Raw genomic sequence first — 17,470 nt, forward strand, 5'->3', positions numbered from 1 at the left:
TCCATATTGATAAGGTGGCTATTACTCTTCAGGAGGCTTGGGAGGTTTCCACGTCTGCTGCCTATTTTTTTCCTCATCTGACACTTTTCTCACTCTAGCTGCTGCAAAAAGGATCAGAACTTCCAACAAAATTGCCCTGCAGATCAAGTTACTTCAGACCCACTGCATCATGGGACCTCTTCTGTTTCTCACCAACCTAAATTTCTTAATCTCCCTACAAACCGTCCTAAAGTACGAAAAGTCAGTATACGTAGAGGAAGTAAAAATTTTACTACTTCATCAACTATATCTGCTTTCTCGTCTCCCTCCAATAGAAGACAGTCTTTATTTGGTAAATTTCAGAAAAGCAGTGGTTCCCTTCAGCGTCAACCAAGTAGAGCTAACTTTGATTCTGAAGACAAAAGCAGCATCAGTGACATAAAAATTTCCTCAGAACATTTTGCTTTTAGATCCCGGAGACCTTTCTCTACCCCTAAACTAAGTATAATTTCCTGTTATGAAAGTGCTATGTGGTTTGATCTTCAATCAAGTAGTGAGAACATGGTGGATCCAAGTGAAATTGAAGTAGCTTCTAAAATCTCAAGTACTGCTGTGGAAAAATATCTAAGTTCTTGTTCTCCTGACTATAACACTAAACATTTTATAAATTTTGAAACCAAAGTTCATTCCTCGGCCAACCCGACAGGTGCTGATAGAGATCACCACCGGCGAAGCACAGCAACCTACCTTTCTCTCCCGACTCTCATTTCCCATTCTTATCTGCAAAGTGACATTGCCAGTGCCACACAGGAAGGAAGCCAGCCAAAGGAAGAGTTCCTTCCTGATGATTTTCAAAGTCACAGTGCAAGTCGACCCTCAGCTGTGACCTCTGGAAGCGGGACTTCTGTCCCCCATAATGTTGCATTTGCTTCGTTTTATAAACACACTAGGAGGTTTACCCCACTTCTAAATGAAGTTATCTCAGATTCCTTTGATGATGGAAATATTGCTAAGTCATCTCAAGATGAAGACAAATCTCCACCTATTGAAATTCCTAACTTAAGGTCACCTCAGATTTTAGCCTCTCTTAGAAGGGCAGCTCAAATCAGAAGTTTTCCTACCAGGCATACTCTATAGTCTGTAGAAATCACTTCTCAGTGTTCACCGAAGCCTCCTCCCTTCCTAAGCTTCACTACATTTTCTGAAAAAGATTGCCATGTTGCAGTCTATATTTAATTTTAATTTCTGTGTTTTCTGAAAAATAGTTCATTAATATTATTGGAATATGGAAGTCAAACATTATGCATGTGTTTCAGGCTTTTAACAGGTTTACTACTTATAGATTGACGGGTCCCAAATTTCTGAGTGACTGTTGTAATACATTTGTGGTCTGAAAAGAACATCAAGCTTTGATATATAGGTCTTCTAAATGTATTACATTTTTTTGAGAGTTTAACATCTTTTATCCTAATCTCATGATTGGAGATAGCATTCCTATATAACATATAGGGCGGGGCAAAAGTAGGTTTATAGTTGTTCGTATGGAAAATAATATAACAAGTAAATAATAATACTCACACCTGTAAACTTACTTTTGTCCCACCCTGTATATTACCATATTTATCAGTTCAGAAATTTTCATTTACATAAGACTTGTTAATTATATTTCTCATGCCACACATTTCACTGACTGATGATGTTTTTACTAATACAAGGACCAAATTATATGTAAAAGCATTGTCATGGAAATACGTAGACTACTGAAACCAGATATTTTAACTAAATACTTTTAATACACATTTATGTATGCACGTGTCTGGGAATTCAGAGAACTCTGAAGTAAAAAATGTATATATTAGTAATTTTTATTTTTTAAAGTTAATACATTTCAGGTGTTTTCCAAAATTTTTATTTTTTAAATTTTTAAATAAAATTTTTATTTATATCTCTAAAATTTTTATTTTTAAGAGTGAATATTTTTTATATTTATTATATTATACAAAGTTTATAAATATATTTGTCAGACTAAATAATGGACAATGTAGATAGGCAATTAAAAATACTTAAGTTAGAATAGAATTAACCTTTTTAGAGGAAAGGGATTTGCATTATTTTCAATTATCGTAATAAAATGTTCCCTATATTTGTCATTGGGCTAAGATGTTATTTTTGTTTTTTACTCCTCTCCCTTGCCTCTCCGCCCCCCTTCCCCCAGCACTATTTGTAGAAGAGACTCTTTTTTCCTCCATTAAATAGTCTTGTCAAAAATCATTTGATCATATATGTGAGAGTTTACTTCTGGGCTCTATTCTATTCCACTGATGTATATGTCTGACTTTTTGCCAGTACACACTGTTTTGATCACTGTAGCTTTGTAATAAGTTTTTAAATCAGGAAGTGTGAGACCTCCAACTTTGTTCTTCTTTTTCAAGATTGTTTTCGCTACTCAAGATCTTCTATATGCATTCTAGGATGGATTTTTCTGTCTTTACAAAAGACATTGTTGGGAGTTTGAGAAGGATTGCACTGAATCTTTGGGTAATATTGACATCTTGACAATATTAAGTCGTCAAACCGATAACATGAGATTTCCATTTGTGCCTTCACATGTGTTGAAGTTTTTTCAATGTGCTGGAGTTTTCTCAATGTGTAGTAGTTTTCAGTGGCATGTTCTGGATGTATTTTGAAGATAGAACCAATAGGGAATTTCTAACAGGTGATATTGCTTAGGAGAGAAAAAGAGGTTCAAGGATGATTCTACGTGTTTTCACTTGGGCAACTGGAAGAATGAATTTTCCATTAATAATGTTGTAGAAGAGGTTGGATATCATTTCATATAGTGTCTTCATCATAAGGACTTTGAAATAAATTTGTTTTTTATTGGAAATAGTTGCACTTCTCTCAAAAACTTGTTTCATGTATATCTTTGTTAGTATCTGCTGGGGGCTGTGACTGCATGGCTGCTGGAAGACACAGACATGTGTGTCCCTCGTAGCAAGGATGTAGATATTTGAAATATATGTATTGTTTTTATTGACCTTACTCACATTTGGCCTTGGTTTTATCTTTTTTTTTTTTTTACTACTTCTAATTAGTTCCCTTGTATGTTATGTATCCTTACATACCTCCTTAAAATCTTTTTAGAACAGGACAGGGCTTGAATAAATGAAAACAAATTGTGTTTTGTATGCCACCAAAAAAGAGACATGTGGAAGGTGGCATGAATTTGTAAAAACCTAAGTTGAGAATGAGAACATTATCTTGAACTACAAGTATATATAAGTGTGTGTGTGTGTGTGTGTGTGTGTGTGTGTGTGTTTGTATTTGAGTGCCTGCTGAGTTCCTACAACGCTGTATCATACATTCAGCAATATTCAGTGCATATCCACTATGTGTCAGATGCTGTTCTAGGCACTTGAGACATCAGTTAAGAAAACAAAGAATCCTGTTGTCGGGGAGCATGCAATCTAGTGGGGGTGACACTGATAAAAAGTAGCACATGTAGTAGATTAGTAAATTATATAGTATATTCGAAGATGATACTTACTACAGAAAAGAAATGCCAAGCTAAGAGAGATTGGCCAGAAAGAGAATGTGGGTGGGTTGGAGTGTGGAGGCTGCAGTATTATATAGAGTGGTCTGGATGGGCCACATTGAGAAGATGACATTGGAGCTGAGACTTGAAGGAGGTGAGAGCAAGCCAAGGTCCTGAGGTCGGGGTGTGACTAGCACGTTTAAGGAACAGCTAGGCAGCCAGTGTGGAGTTGAATGAAGGATGAGAGTAGTATGGAACCAGCGTCAGAGAGATGATGTGGTTGGGAGACAAATATAGGGCCTTGTAGTCGCTTGTGAGGGCTTGAATTTTTTTCTCTGAGTGAAGGGGGCACAATAGCAGGGTTTGAGCATAAGAGTGGAACGATTTGACTTGCATTTTAAAAGGATCACTCTGGCTATTAGAGTATAACTTTTAAGAGAGTTGATATTATTTCTGCAATTTTAGGTATATTACAGCTAGTACTGACACAGAAGAACAGAGTTTTCCAGTCCCTAAAGCACTTAACATACATGTTAAGGAATTAAATTTAGATGTCCTTCTTCAGAAGGCAGATAACTTACGTATGGACGAGTCTAAAAAGATGGAGAGTTTTGAACTACTTTGTGACCACAAAGAAAAGGTAAGAGATATATGTTAACAAGTTTGTATAGCTTTAATTTTTTATTTAATCTATGATTCTATTCATGTCATGCCCATAACAATTGTGTCACAGTTTACAAAAGCTAAATGACTGATACAAAATTTTTCTATAATATGACTAAAATTTTTTAAAAGTATATGTAAGAGCCCCGTGTGATGTGGCTCAGTTGGTTGGCACATGCTCCCTTGCACCAAAAGGTCATGAGTTTGATTCTCACTCAGGGCACATGCCTAGATTGTGGGTTTGGTCCCTGGTTGGGGTCTATGTGGCAGGCAACCAATCCATGTTTCTCTCTCACATCAGTGTTTTCTTCTCAATTTCTCTCCCCGCTTCCTTGCTCTAAAATCAATAAATATCCCTACCTGGTTTGGCTCAGTGGATAGAGCATCAGCCTGCGGACTATAGGGTCCCAGGTTCAATTTCGGTCAAGGGCACATGCCTGGGTTGGGGGCTCGATCCCCAGTAGGGGGCGTGCAGAGAAGGCAGCCGATCAATGATTCTCTCTCATCATTGATGTTTCTCTCTCTCTCTCCCTCACCCTTCCTCTCTGAAATCAATAAAAATATATTAATAAAATAAATAAACATTATCTTTGGGTGAGGATAAAATAATAAATAAAAGATGTATAGTTTTTAAAAAGTTTATATGAGACTTTATTAGACTCTAAGATTATAAAAATGAGAACCAGAGATATGAGTATACAGGTTTACTTGGATTTTTATTAATTTGTTATATTTAATAACTATTTAATAACCTAAACAACAAGACACACTGCTACTCTTGAGAGGGGAGCTACATTTTAAGTTTTCTAACTTAGAGTTATTAATGTAACAGCCATCAGTATTTCTTTTTTAATCCTCAACCAAGGATATGTTTATTGATTTTAGAGAGGAGGGAGAGAGAAAGAAACATCAATGTGAGAAACATCAGTTGGTAAGCACCCCAACCGGGGATCAAACCCTCAATCTAACCTAGGTATGTGCCCTGATTGGGAATCGAATTTGCAACCTTTTTGGGGTACAGGACAACACTCCAACCAACCGAGCCACCCGGGGCAACACCATCAGTATTTCAGTCTACTTCTACCAGCGGTCAGTGTTTAATGTTGGGCTGAACTGGGAAAGCCCATTTCTGCCACTGTCACCACCACCACCACCACCACCACCACCACCACCACCGCCGCCACCATCACCACCACCACCACCATCACCACCACCACCACCACCATCACCACCGCCGCCACCAACACCACCACCACCACCACCACTACCACCACCACCACCGCCGCCGCCGCCGCCGCCACCACCACCACCACCATCACCACCACCACCACCATCACCACCACCACCGCCACTGCCACCACCACCATCACCATCACCATCACCATCACCATCACCACCACCACCACCACCACCACCATCGCCGCCGCCACCACCACCACCACCATCACCACCACCACCATCACCACCACCACCATCACCACCACCACCAAATAAGGGTTTGCAGTATCTCAAGGAGCAAGAAATCTCTTTCCCATGAACAAGCCTGATCTTTGAGGATCTAGCAACTCTAAGCACATTGTCTAAACGTTTTTAAATCTCCAGGATTATATTTAAGTAATTTAGGTTAAAAAAAAAAAAAGACTGCTCTTTTGAGCATATGTGACCTGTAGTAACTTACCGATATTATCTGAAATGTCCACTGAAGCATCATATCGATAGTCGGTTACTTAGAAAGTAAACGAGAAGATACTACAACCCCGGGGGATGTATGGACTCTGGCACTTGTCTGTTCTCTCTTCCACGCAGGTGGGAGCTAGTGCCTGGATAGTATTACTTAGTTTTCAGTTCCACATGTAACACTATATTAAATCACATTCTGTAGCCAGGAATATTTTAATTCAAAATGTTATATGCACAGGAATAGATTCAGTCATCTAGAAATACCAGCTTACCTCCCTAATCTCTTTGATGTTACAGTGGAAAACATTTATAGTCTGGTCAAGTGAGTGAGTTAATCTAACGTGCAGGTCTGTCTTTTCAGTTTAGAGATGAAATAGAGTTTATTTGGCGGTTAGTTCGTGCTTATGGAGACATGTATGAGCTATCTACAAATACAGAAGAAAAGAAACATTATGCTAATATCGGTAAGTATTTTGTAAAGATTGATTATCCTCAAGTGACAATTGTTGCCAATAATAAAACACTAATGGATTTTAATTAAAGCTAAAGTATCTTAGCTAAAACTAACATGTTTATTCTATTTCAGTATATCCTGGTACTAAAAAATACACATAGTCTAAGGACAGGAAATTTTTTTTTTTTTAGGACTAAAGTATATGTTCTTTAAAAACATGTGAGCATAAAAGAATAGGCGACTAAAAAACTCAGATTTTAGCTTTTAATGTTTATAAAACCTCAGAAGAGACGTGAAGTGGTAATTTTCAAGAACCAATACCAGGCAGAGGCAATAGTCTTTCACGGCAATTAAAATAACACTCTTACTTCCTATATCGTAGAACTCCAGGTGCCACAAAGAAATAACTACTCAGACTTGAATGTTTTTTCAAAATTGATCTTAACAAAATGAGATTAGCCTTGAGCAGATAATTGTTTTAGCTGAGTAATAAGTGCATGGTGGTTCTTTCTACTGTCCTCTATACTCTTTTGCATATTTTTGAACTTTTCCGTAATAACAACAACGAAAGAAAACCAGCCAGAATGTCAAGCTGTCTATACATACACATGTCCCCTGGACTCGCACTGCATAGCAAAACCCTTTCCGGCAAAAAGCTCCTTAACTGCCATCTCCATGACGACCTTCAGGGTAATAATTTGACATTAAACTTCTTTAATTCCTGCATCCCGAAGCCCTCTCTTTTCCAAGCTTTCCTTGTCTAAGACAGCAGGAGGAGGAAGCAGCAGGCAGGCAGGGCCCTCCAGACCTCCTTCCAGTCTCTCTTTCTGTCATCTTTATTTCCAAGAAGGAAATATTTTCAAACTTCCGGTGATTCCTTTTCCCCGCACCGTAAGTTTTCCTTGCCAGTTGACCTCTGCACCATCATTCTGTCTCAGTGGGAGGAGGTGGGAGGCAGCCCACTCTTGTTCTTTACATATTCACCACCTGCTTTGTGGGGACCATTTTTCCACAGCAATTCATCCCGCAGGCCATAGACAAAATGTAGACAAGAGATTTATTAACTTGAAGGTAAATAAAAGTTTAACCACAGGGGACAAACTGGGTTTTTTTTAATGTCTACTGAGAAAATTAAAGTATATCAATGTTAAATGTTCTGAGAGTCCTCCATTTTAAACACTCCCCTGTGGTCAAAACTTTTGCTTTCTAGCAAGTTTCCCAGTGAAGCTTTTGGTCTTGGGACCATACTTTGGAAACCACTAATTTAATTCAATAATCTACCCTCCCCCAACTCACACGAAGGTACTAATTGTAAGTCCGTTTATCTTTCAGGAAGGACGTTAGGTGAAAAAGCTGTTACTAGAGCCCCCATGAATGGACATTGTCATCTGTGGTAAGTACGTAGAATTTATGCAGCCTTCAAATTCTCACATGCCTCTGTGAATGAAATGTAAAACTATGATTGACTTATTTAACCATTCACTGAAAAACCTATTTAGTAGATAACAGTAGCTGTTCTTGTTCTGTTTATTCTCCGGTATTTTTCATTGTGTATATTTTAAATACATTTAAGGTGAACTTTCATTGAAGATTTCATAAGTGAATCTACCAAGTCCAGTGGCTTGGAATTTGATAAATTCTAATTAAAACTAATTTAACATAACTTAAAAAAAAAGCGAAAATGATGCTTTGTTTCTAACCAAAATATAGTGATGAAGTTGAATAGTTGCAACAGAGACACTCTGACCTCACAGTCTAACATGGTTGTTAGCTGGCCCTGCAGCAAGTTTGCAGACCCATGGTTTACAAGGGTTATGTGATGGTTTATAAGCCTTCATTTTGAAATAAAAGACGAAATCCTTAGGAATAATTATCGTAAAAGACTAACATTGAGGGAATAACTGAAAAACCATATTCTTTTAAAGACTTGTTTTTCATCTTCATCTTTTCCAGAATTAAATTGCTTTGTAACTTTAAGGCTACCCAAGCTTTGTGTTCTGGAACCAAGAGACTAAAACCACCAATGGATTTGCAGTTTGTTAGCCAAATTGGCCTGACCTTAATTATAAATAATGTCTTACATATTTGTTGTGCTCTACTGTTCACAAATTATATCCACATGCTTCAGAGCGTGTGATTCACAGAACAACTTGTTTTCATTTTATAGATGAGGTAAGCAAGGCTGTGTGTGTGTTGATGAGTAGATTAATAACCAAGGTTCACACAACAAATGGAAAAACAAAGGCAGAGCTTATATTCTTAAATACTCAGTTATTAAATACTCTCTCACATTATTCTTCCTCTGCTTTTGTACAGGATAAATAGCATTCATGCTCAGCCAGAAGTGCTGCAGGAAAATGAGCGGAGTTGTTTTAGTAGTTGTTGAAACAAGACTGTTTGTCCATTATTAAAGATATATTCCATATCAATGCCAATAAAATACAGAATTTTTGTCAAGATGCGTGTAGTTAGAATGACCTCTAGATGGAGGCAATAGACCATGTTGTGAATTAACTTTTTTCAGAGTTCCCATTGACTGGAGAGTTTAGGAAGTAACAACTTAAATTACATTTTTAATGCTGAACAATGTAGAAAACAACAGCACCCACCCAGAGATGTAGGTGGAATTGATTGCCAGGAAAGAAGTGGTGATCCTTTGGGAAAAAGTGGCCAGGTGTTCTGTGAATTTATGATATGTAGGAAGACTATCAGTAGTACTTTAGACTTTAAAGAAGCAGACTTCAGGAGGGATTATAAAAAAACAAAAGACTCTAGTGACAGATTATTTGTAAGGGAAAATGTACATATTTCATGTAGTGACATTCATAAATCGTGTTTTTTCCTTTCTAAGAGTAACTTGGAGAGAATGTGCTTAGAGCACTATGAAAGCCTAGAGCTACTACATGTGCATTAAGTAGTTCTCATTTTCAGAAAATAGAAGATTGATTCCACCGCTGTAGATCGGTGAACATAGATTCTTTTCCTTTGATTCCAGCCCTGATAGTTAGTTGGGTTGTTCTGTGAATCTCTGAATAAGGACGTTCAAATAGACCCAACATAGATTTTCTTAAAATGTGACATGGTCTTTTTTTCTTTGCTTTGCTGGTAGATAGAATAGGGAAATGGAGCCAGTGTATCTGGATTTAAGCAAGGCATTAAGGCAAGTTCACTCCTAAAATGTTTGTGAACAGGATGTAGAAATCTGGGCAAGCTTCTGGGCTTCCATGCTGACAGGAGGGTTTGGGCCTCATTATTCCACAGAATAGCTATTGTCAATACCCTTTCAATCTAGAAATGATTCTAGCGTTCCAGGTCTGTCTTAAACACTAGCGTGGTTAGTTGTTTTGTCAATGGGGAAAGATATAGAAGTTAGAAAATAACACAAATTAGGAGGAACAGGGCATATGATGCATAACAGTAGTAATTCAAAAGATTTTCACATGTTAAAAAATACAGAACAAGCCGAAACCGGTTTGGCTCAGTGGATAGAGCATCGGCCTGCGGACTGAAAGGTCCCGGGTTCGATTCCGGTCAAGGGCATGTACCTTGGTTGCGGGCACATCCCCGGTAGGGGTTGTGCAAGAGGCAGCTGATCGATGTTACTCTATCATCGATGTTTCTAACTTTCTATCCCTCTCTCTTCCTCTCTGTAAAAAATCAATAAAATATATTTAAAAAAAAAAATACAGAACAAGGTGTTAATTAATAGGAATATTATGGAAGGAAGGATGGAGAGAAAGTGTCAAAATTTAAGGATATTAGGGACAAACAAATGGAAATTTGAATAAAGTGGAGTTTAGTTAATAATTTGTTGATATTGGTTCATTGTGAAGATGTATCAGTATTGTAGGTCAATATTGGTACAGTTGTGATAAATATAGTCTAGTAATGAAAACAATAGAGAAAACTGGATATGGGTATATGAGAACTCTGTACTGTCTTTGCACCTTTCCTGAACATCACAAGCTACTTTAAAACAAAATTTATTTTTTAAAAAGTAGCCTAAAGTTTTAAGTCCAAATAAGTTACAACACCCATAACAAAAACGGGGAGTTTGGAGACACAGTTGTGTGGGACTTTGCTCCACATTCTGGAACTCTTTGGGAGGAATGACAGAACAGAGAGCATTTCAAAAGAACATAGAAGGGACAGTAGTGGCTTCCACCAGTGAGCTCGAGTCTTTCTCCCGTCGTCTCATCAGAAATTCTCTGGTGGCTGCAGGGATGTGTGTGAAATGCACTCTGATTTGACAATTTGCGAGTAGTAGAATCTCCTCATCTAGTAAGTGTTCACATCACTTTTAGTAGGTTGGCTTAGTCATCACTCTTGCTTCTACGGTCGCAGATTCCATTGATGATGTAGAACCTGGAAAGGTAGGGAGTCAAAAAGTCATCATTGAAAAGTAGTCATTTTTATTGGTTGTGCCTAAGTTATGTGAACTGTGTGATCTTTTGTGTCCAGAAACGGTGTTACTGTTCCAAAATAAGAAAATTGTTCACTTCATATTTATACTTGAAAGTTACGCTTATCCACAGAAACAGCAGAGATCAGTAACGCCCAGAATTCCCTTTTTCGTTTCAGTTAGGATGATGCAAGTGAAAATTAACACCTCCTCTTGAAATGCTTAGGTAAATGAATATTTTGCCTAAGACAGAAACACTCTGAAATAAATACTCCAAAGACTTTTGCACAGACAGAAGCACTCGGAATGTGAAAAGTAATATATCCCCAATTTTTAGAGTAAGCAAGCTGCTGAACAGACAACATATTCAATTTATAGTCAAGTATTTATGTAAGTTTTATGTTCCCAAATGGGAGAAAAAGTAAACAATCCATGGGCTGCTCTGTTCTAGTAATGGGTTTCCAAGGAAGGATAGAAGGACATGGGGAATTTTTTGAAAAAGCATTTTCTACAATTACCTTTGATTTTAGTTAGAGTCGTCATATTTATTTTTATCTTCAAATGACATTAAAGGAGGCCATGACATTTTGATTTTTATTTTTAAAGAAGAAGCAGGGATTTGTTGATCCAATGTATTTCTCAGTTTAATACTTGCATGATTAGATTTTTTTCTGAGAGCCTCTTTGTGACTTTAATGATGACGATGATGATAGTGGCAGCTAACATTTCTTGAAACTCACTATATGCCAGGCAGTATTCTAAGCAATTACATGTTTTGGGTATCTGCCCGCACAGCATGCATATGAGGTAGATGGTGGTGGTATCCTCTGTTATAGATGAGGAGACTGGTCTCACAGTCACGTCAAATATTCATTGTTTTCAGGGCCCTTGCATCCACATGAATACTTTTGTTAAATATTAATGACTACTTCAAAGACATGTTTAGAGATATACTTTTTATTGATTTCAGAAGGAAGGGAGAGGGAGAGAAAGAAACATCAATAATAAGAGAGAATCATTGATTGGCTGCCTCCTGCACACCCCACACCCAGGATCGAGCCTGAAACCCGGGCATATGCCCTGATTGGGAATCAAACCACGACCTTCTGGAGCATAAGTCGACACTCAACCACTGAGCCACACCAGCTGGGCCAAAGACATTTTTTAACTATTATATTTGGTGGTATTTGAATAAAAGTTCACACAATATCCACTGTTTTTACTTTTTTCAGGTACGCGGTTTTGTGTGGCTATGTATCCGAGTTTGAGGGCTTACAAAACAAAGTCAACTATGGATATTGCTTCAAGGTATTTCTTGATATGAAAAATGTTTGGGGCCAGGGTGGGGCAAAAATGTTTTAATGTAGCCATATTAACATGTCTAAATGAAATTATTCAACAAATTAACCTCTAGGAATTCATCCTTTTTATTTAAATAAAATGAAATGACATTCTTCAAATAGTACTGTGCCAAAAGGAATCAAACTGTTTGGGTGATTAGAGATTATTATTATTCTAGATCCTGAAAGAAGTCACATAGACGAGTATAATTTTTTCAAAGATAGAGAGTTAGCCTGTTAGCCATGAGCTCAATAATACTGTAAACATGACTGGACTAATTAGTTAACATTTTCTGCATATTGATTTGCAGGTAGAGTAGAATCCAATCTCAGCCTTAAAATGACCATGGTGGATGAATAAAATAAGTAATGTAATACATGTTATGTATACTGCGCCTGTAGTTGTCATAGCTCAATAAGTAACACCTCAGTTTCAGTAATTATAGTGATGGGCAGAGAGTTCTTTGTTCTTCAACCCCCTGTAACCATTTGATGATGTCAGTGGAGTAGATTTCTCTCCCATCCAGTTCTGCTATTTTTTCCTCCATTGTACCCTCACCATTTGATATTTGTAAGCTTGCCTCTGAATCAAGCACTAGCTGGGCAAGTCACAGGCAGACAATAATGTGACTGGGTGTTTTCTGTTTTTATAGTGACACTAGAGGCCCGGTGCGCGAAATTCGTGCACAGGTAGGGTCCCTAGGCTTGGCCGGTGATCAGGGCCAATCAGGTTCCCCTGCCTCCCTGCCTCCTCGCCTACCTGCCTCCTCCTTCCCTTGCTCCCTCAGCACCCCACCACTGCTGCTGCTGGTGGTTGCCCTCCATGTTCCGTGCCACCCCCTGGTGGTCAGCACACATCATAGTGAGCCATCGAACTCCCATTCTCCTGGTCGAACTCGCGAGGGGACACTTTGCATATTAGCCTTTTATATATATGGATTTTGGCTTTAAGTTATCTGTAGTCTTATTAAATCATAGTCACAGTTCTGGTTCTAGTTTTGAGCAATCATGTTTGGTAATGAATTATTGATAATAATGAGTTGTGTTAATGATAGGGATTGAGGAGGAAGATGAAACAACATTGTAAAGCTCCTTTGAATTTACTAGTCACAGTTCCATCCAACGCTGCCTTGAAACCTTGGGAGATGATATTTCTTTGGGATTTTCTTGCAGGAACATCTAGATAAAGCAATCCAATTAATACCTGCAGAACCCTTTTTGTATTACCTCAATGGAAGATACTGTTATGCTGTAAGTTGAATGTTTTTATCTATAAATCTTATTTGAATATATTCTGATTGTATGATATATTTTCAGTGACTTATTCATTCTTTTATTGTTTTACCTAGTGCCTACTATAGGGAAATAGATAAAAACATTACAAACTTTGAGTTTATATATTTATATTTTATAACTTATATTTTTGTTTTATATTTACATTTTATATATTTATTTTAAATAATATGTAAATTTTCTTCCTTTACTGCCTTTCATTTCCCCTGTAGCAGGCACATTGTCTCCCCCTGTGCTTGGGGGTCATCAGCCACCTACACGCATGTAGCCTGTGTTGGTGCACTACTCTCTGTTGTTTGGGAGGATGATTTTTATTTAGAGTTGGTTGAGTATAAATTATGTGCTCACTGGCCAGAAGATAAATAAAGCACTGTCCTTTTGTTGAAAAACCTTAATTTAGAAAGGGACATGAGATATATAGAAATAAAGGCACCTGGTAAGTCTAAGACCGAGTGAGGTCTTAAATGACATTAGTTTATGGAAAATTAACAGAATGTGAAAATAATACTTAAGAAATGCATTAAAAAAATTACCATGAAGAGAAATGCTATTTCTGAATGAGAAAATTCAGGTAAGCAAGAAAGGAAACTTTTAAAATGAGCCTTGAAGAGGATTAGGGATGAAGAAGGAAGCTTGCTTTTATTGAATACCTGCTACACATCAGATATGCATTTTGTGCTTTACATTTCTTATCTCAAATAATCCTATAACAGCTCTAATAATAATAATTTTCTCAAATAATCTCTGATAAGCAGTTTTTATTATTCCAGTTTTAAGTGTTAAGAATCCGAGTCTTCTTGAAGGTAGGAGACTCTTCTACAGTTTAAAGGCCATTGACCCAACCTCACATGAGTCTGGAACTTGAATGTACATTATTTGATTAGGCTTTAATATCCTAGGAAGGAAATTTTAATGCAAAAATGAAACCTGATGTTTATGCCATGGACAAATGGCAGAAGCTCATGCTAATCCTCTGCGGAGGAGTGTGCCTTCACACAGGCCTTATAAATCTCTCACAGAGAGGCCCCGCAATGATGAGCTCACCATCAAAAATAATGCAGTATACGAGGAATAAGCCACCAGGAATGACAAGCAACAGAAACAACAGAAGAACAGAAATAGGTCTAAAAGGACTTTAGGTTGTGGAAACATGGAATATAGGGCATTAAACAGCTACCTAACTAATGTGTTCTTTTTCCTTTTTTAAATAAGAAGAATTAGGGTGAAAAATGGATGAGGAGCATGAGACTATAAAAATTACCAGGTAGACTTGAAAAAGATGAAACAATTTTCATGCAAAAGTATATCATTTGGCAGTAGAGGAGAACTCAATAGAAAGTTGTAGCAGTAGCTGGGCACCGCCAAAGAGAGCATCAGACAGCTCTAACGTAGATCTGAAAAAGTTACCTAGAATGCAGAACAGAGGAAGAAAAGGATGGAAAATATGAAGGAGCGATAAAAACACATGGAAAGTAACTAAGGACACCACATAGTAGTTAATTTTTGCCCACCGCTTTTGGTAATGAATAGAATAAGAAGACAAAAAAATACTAAGAGCATCAATACCCTTTTAAGTATTCATTTCCGAGTCCTTTTAATCTTTTATAATAAAGATCTAATATTCCTATTTGGGGAAAATGGAAAAGTTTTAAAAGAAAACAAAAAATAAATGGTAATATGGAATTTAAATTTGATGGTTATTGGTTTAAAAAATGTCTCCTGGCTTGTGAATATGTAAATTGGGCCCTCACTCTACTACATTACCTCTGGGTTGAAAATTGTCCATCTGTTTAAATTTCTGAGATGCTTCCCTCTGGGTCAGGTTGGCAGCATGGAGGAGGCGGGAAGAAAGCAAAGGCAGGATCTTGTAGCTAGTACCTCTATGCCGAGAAACATTGTGCCATCATCTGAGAGTCATGAATTGGATGAACAAACAAAGTTAATTTAACATTATTCTTCTTACAAGTATTTCAAATTGGTTTTGTAGCCAATGCCTTCAGAGTTCAGAGTTTTTTGAACTATGAAAAAGGAAGTAAAATATTAATACCATAAAGCTGATATCTCTCATATGTTATTTATGGATAAGCATTTACATATATTATATGCATATATGTACATAGATACATACACAAACATCTAATTGGGGAGAGATTATCCGTTCAAAAGGTGAACACTTTCTAAGAGTGATGTTGCTCTGTATTTACAGGTCTCAAAACTGAGCTGGATTGAGAAAAAGATGGCTGCTACTCTGTTTGGAAAAATACCATCCTCAACTATACAAGAAGCTTTGCAAAATTTCCTTAAGGTATATTTTGTCTATCCATTATTTTAGTGTCAAACTGGGTTCTAACTGGGTCAGTCTTTCCTACCTTTCCTTGTCAAGGAAATTGCTCTTGTCTCCACGTGTAGATCTCTAACAGTTCGAATCCTAGTTCTGTTTTAAGCCTCTCATAATGTGAGTTATGTTTTAAATCCAAGCAGCAGCTGGTTATGCCCTAGGTCCCAGGTACCACAGCCCTTATTACCAAATCCAAGAGCAACTCTTCAGGTCATGGAATGTATTTAAAAGAATGTATGCCCTGAGTATTAGACTTGGTCTCAAATACTCCTGATTAGCCTAATGTAGACACAGTTTAATCTTAAAGAATCAAAAGATGCCAGAAGGAAGAGTTTTTTAAAAAGCCATTCCATAAGTTGCAGACAGGTCTATGACACATTCTTGAGACATCAGACCAAATCAGTATTTTCATTGGTGTCTTACAATGTAAAATTGCTATACGAATAGAACTCTAAGCAGTACTATGTGTGTGCGCACGTGTAAATGTGTAATATACGCACATATATAACCAACTTCCTGTTGTGCTAATCCCCTCATCTTTGTCTGGAACTAATTATAGATTCTTATAGGTACTAAGGTATTTTCCCCCCACCTATGATTTCAGATTTGTAACAATACAGACAAAATCAGGCTTCGAATTTTATTGTCCAACAAATTGTACCTGCTGATTTTTTTCTTTTTGGTGGGGGGGGGGGGGGAGCGTTGTGCTTCAAGGATCAATCTTGTAGAACTGAGAGGGAATTAGAGATCATATAGTCTACAATGAGAACTAGATTTCATTGTACTTTCTGAACAGTGGCTAGTGGCTGCCTAGAATGCTTTCTGGAAAAGTTAGTGGTCTGAGCCCTGGCCAGTGGCTCAGTTGGTTGGGAGCACACGACCGGTTATTTTTGTTCTCTAAAGAAAAAGAGAGAGAGGATAGAGAAGAAGAAGTGGGAAGATGGTTATACAAAGAAATCCCCAAACCTTAAAGGATCCCATTGCTTTGTAAGCTTTATGACCATGATAATAATTTCATTGTAATGGATAAGCTAAAAAGCTATTTTGTACCCAAAGGGTACTTTGAAACCAATAAAAGGACTCAGATGAGATACAACCAACCTAAATTCTTAGGGCAGTTTGCTTCAATTTGGTTAATATTTGATTTATTGAAATATGTCCTCTCCACTGGTGGTTTTTGTTGCTTGAATATCACCCTGTTTTTCTCTTTTCTGTTTCCTCTTAAAATCAGGTTGAAGAGCTACATCCTGGTTTTTCGAAGTCCAATTACATGTACCTTTCCAAGGTAATGAAAACGGCTGTTTTAAGATCACTTTGAATCCATTACATAAAATGCGATTACCTTTAACATTGGTTCTTCTCCATTTCCAGTGTTACAGGGACCTTAAGCAAATAGAGAATGCCAAGAAGTTCCGTGATTTGGCAGAGCAGCTCCCTTGTATTACCAGAGAGGTAAGCCCAGACGGTGCCGAAGAGCGCTATTATTTTACCAGTGCTACTCCAGCTTCAGATGTGAACCGTGGCTGACATACCTCTGGAGCCCTCTTCTATACTAAACCCTCTCGACTTGGATTTAGTGTGAACTACGAAGCGTTAAAGCTTGCTGTAGGTAGCCTTTCACCAGGAGACCCCTTGTGTCTTGAAGGGACTCACAAATCATGGGCTGGCAGTTAAAACATCCTGATACTTGTTCAATGCGAGACAGCAGGTAGTGGGACAAGTCCCACCAGAAAGAGCAGGGACAGCGTAATTCTGGGGAGCGGGTGATTAGACCTCGAATGGCAGC

At 37.6% G+C, this 17,470-nt stretch overlaps 1 protein-coding gene across 4 annotated transcripts in view; it reads left to right on the forward strand.

Moving 5' to 3' along the window:
- Positions 1-17,470, forward strand: part of RMDN2 (regulator of microtubule dynamics 2) — a 28,980-nt gene that overhangs the window by 9,885 nt on the left and 1,625 nt on the right. For 2 of the 4 annotated variants that reach the window (XM_054728278.1, XM_028140099.2), the window contains 9 exons: positions 99-1,043; positions 3,980-4,154; positions 6,219-6,321; positions 7,644-7,704; positions 11,946-12,021; positions 13,227-13,304; positions 15,553-15,651; positions 16,916-16,969; positions 17,056-17,136. In XM_054728278.1, coding sequence (XP_054584253.1) covers positions 99-1,043; positions 3,980-4,154; positions 6,219-6,321; positions 7,644-7,704; positions 11,946-12,021; positions 13,227-13,304; positions 15,553-15,651; positions 16,916-16,969; positions 17,056-17,136 — 1,672 coding nt within the window. The remainder of the gene's footprint in view (positions 1-98; positions 1,044-3,979; positions 4,155-6,218; positions 6,322-7,643; positions 7,705-11,945; positions 12,022-13,226; positions 13,305-15,552; positions 15,652-16,915; positions 16,970-17,055; positions 17,137-17,470) is intronic. The other 2 variants (XM_054728279.1, XM_028140101.2) reach the window with 2 other exon arrangements.

The sequence above is a fragment of the Eptesicus fuscus genome, chromosome 16, assembly GCF_027574615.1.
Source record: "Eptesicus fuscus isolate TK198812 chromosome 16, DD_ASM_mEF_20220401, whole genome shotgun sequence".
Lineage (NCBI taxonomy): Eukaryota > Metazoa > Chordata > Mammalia > Chiroptera > Vespertilionidae > Eptesicus > Eptesicus fuscus.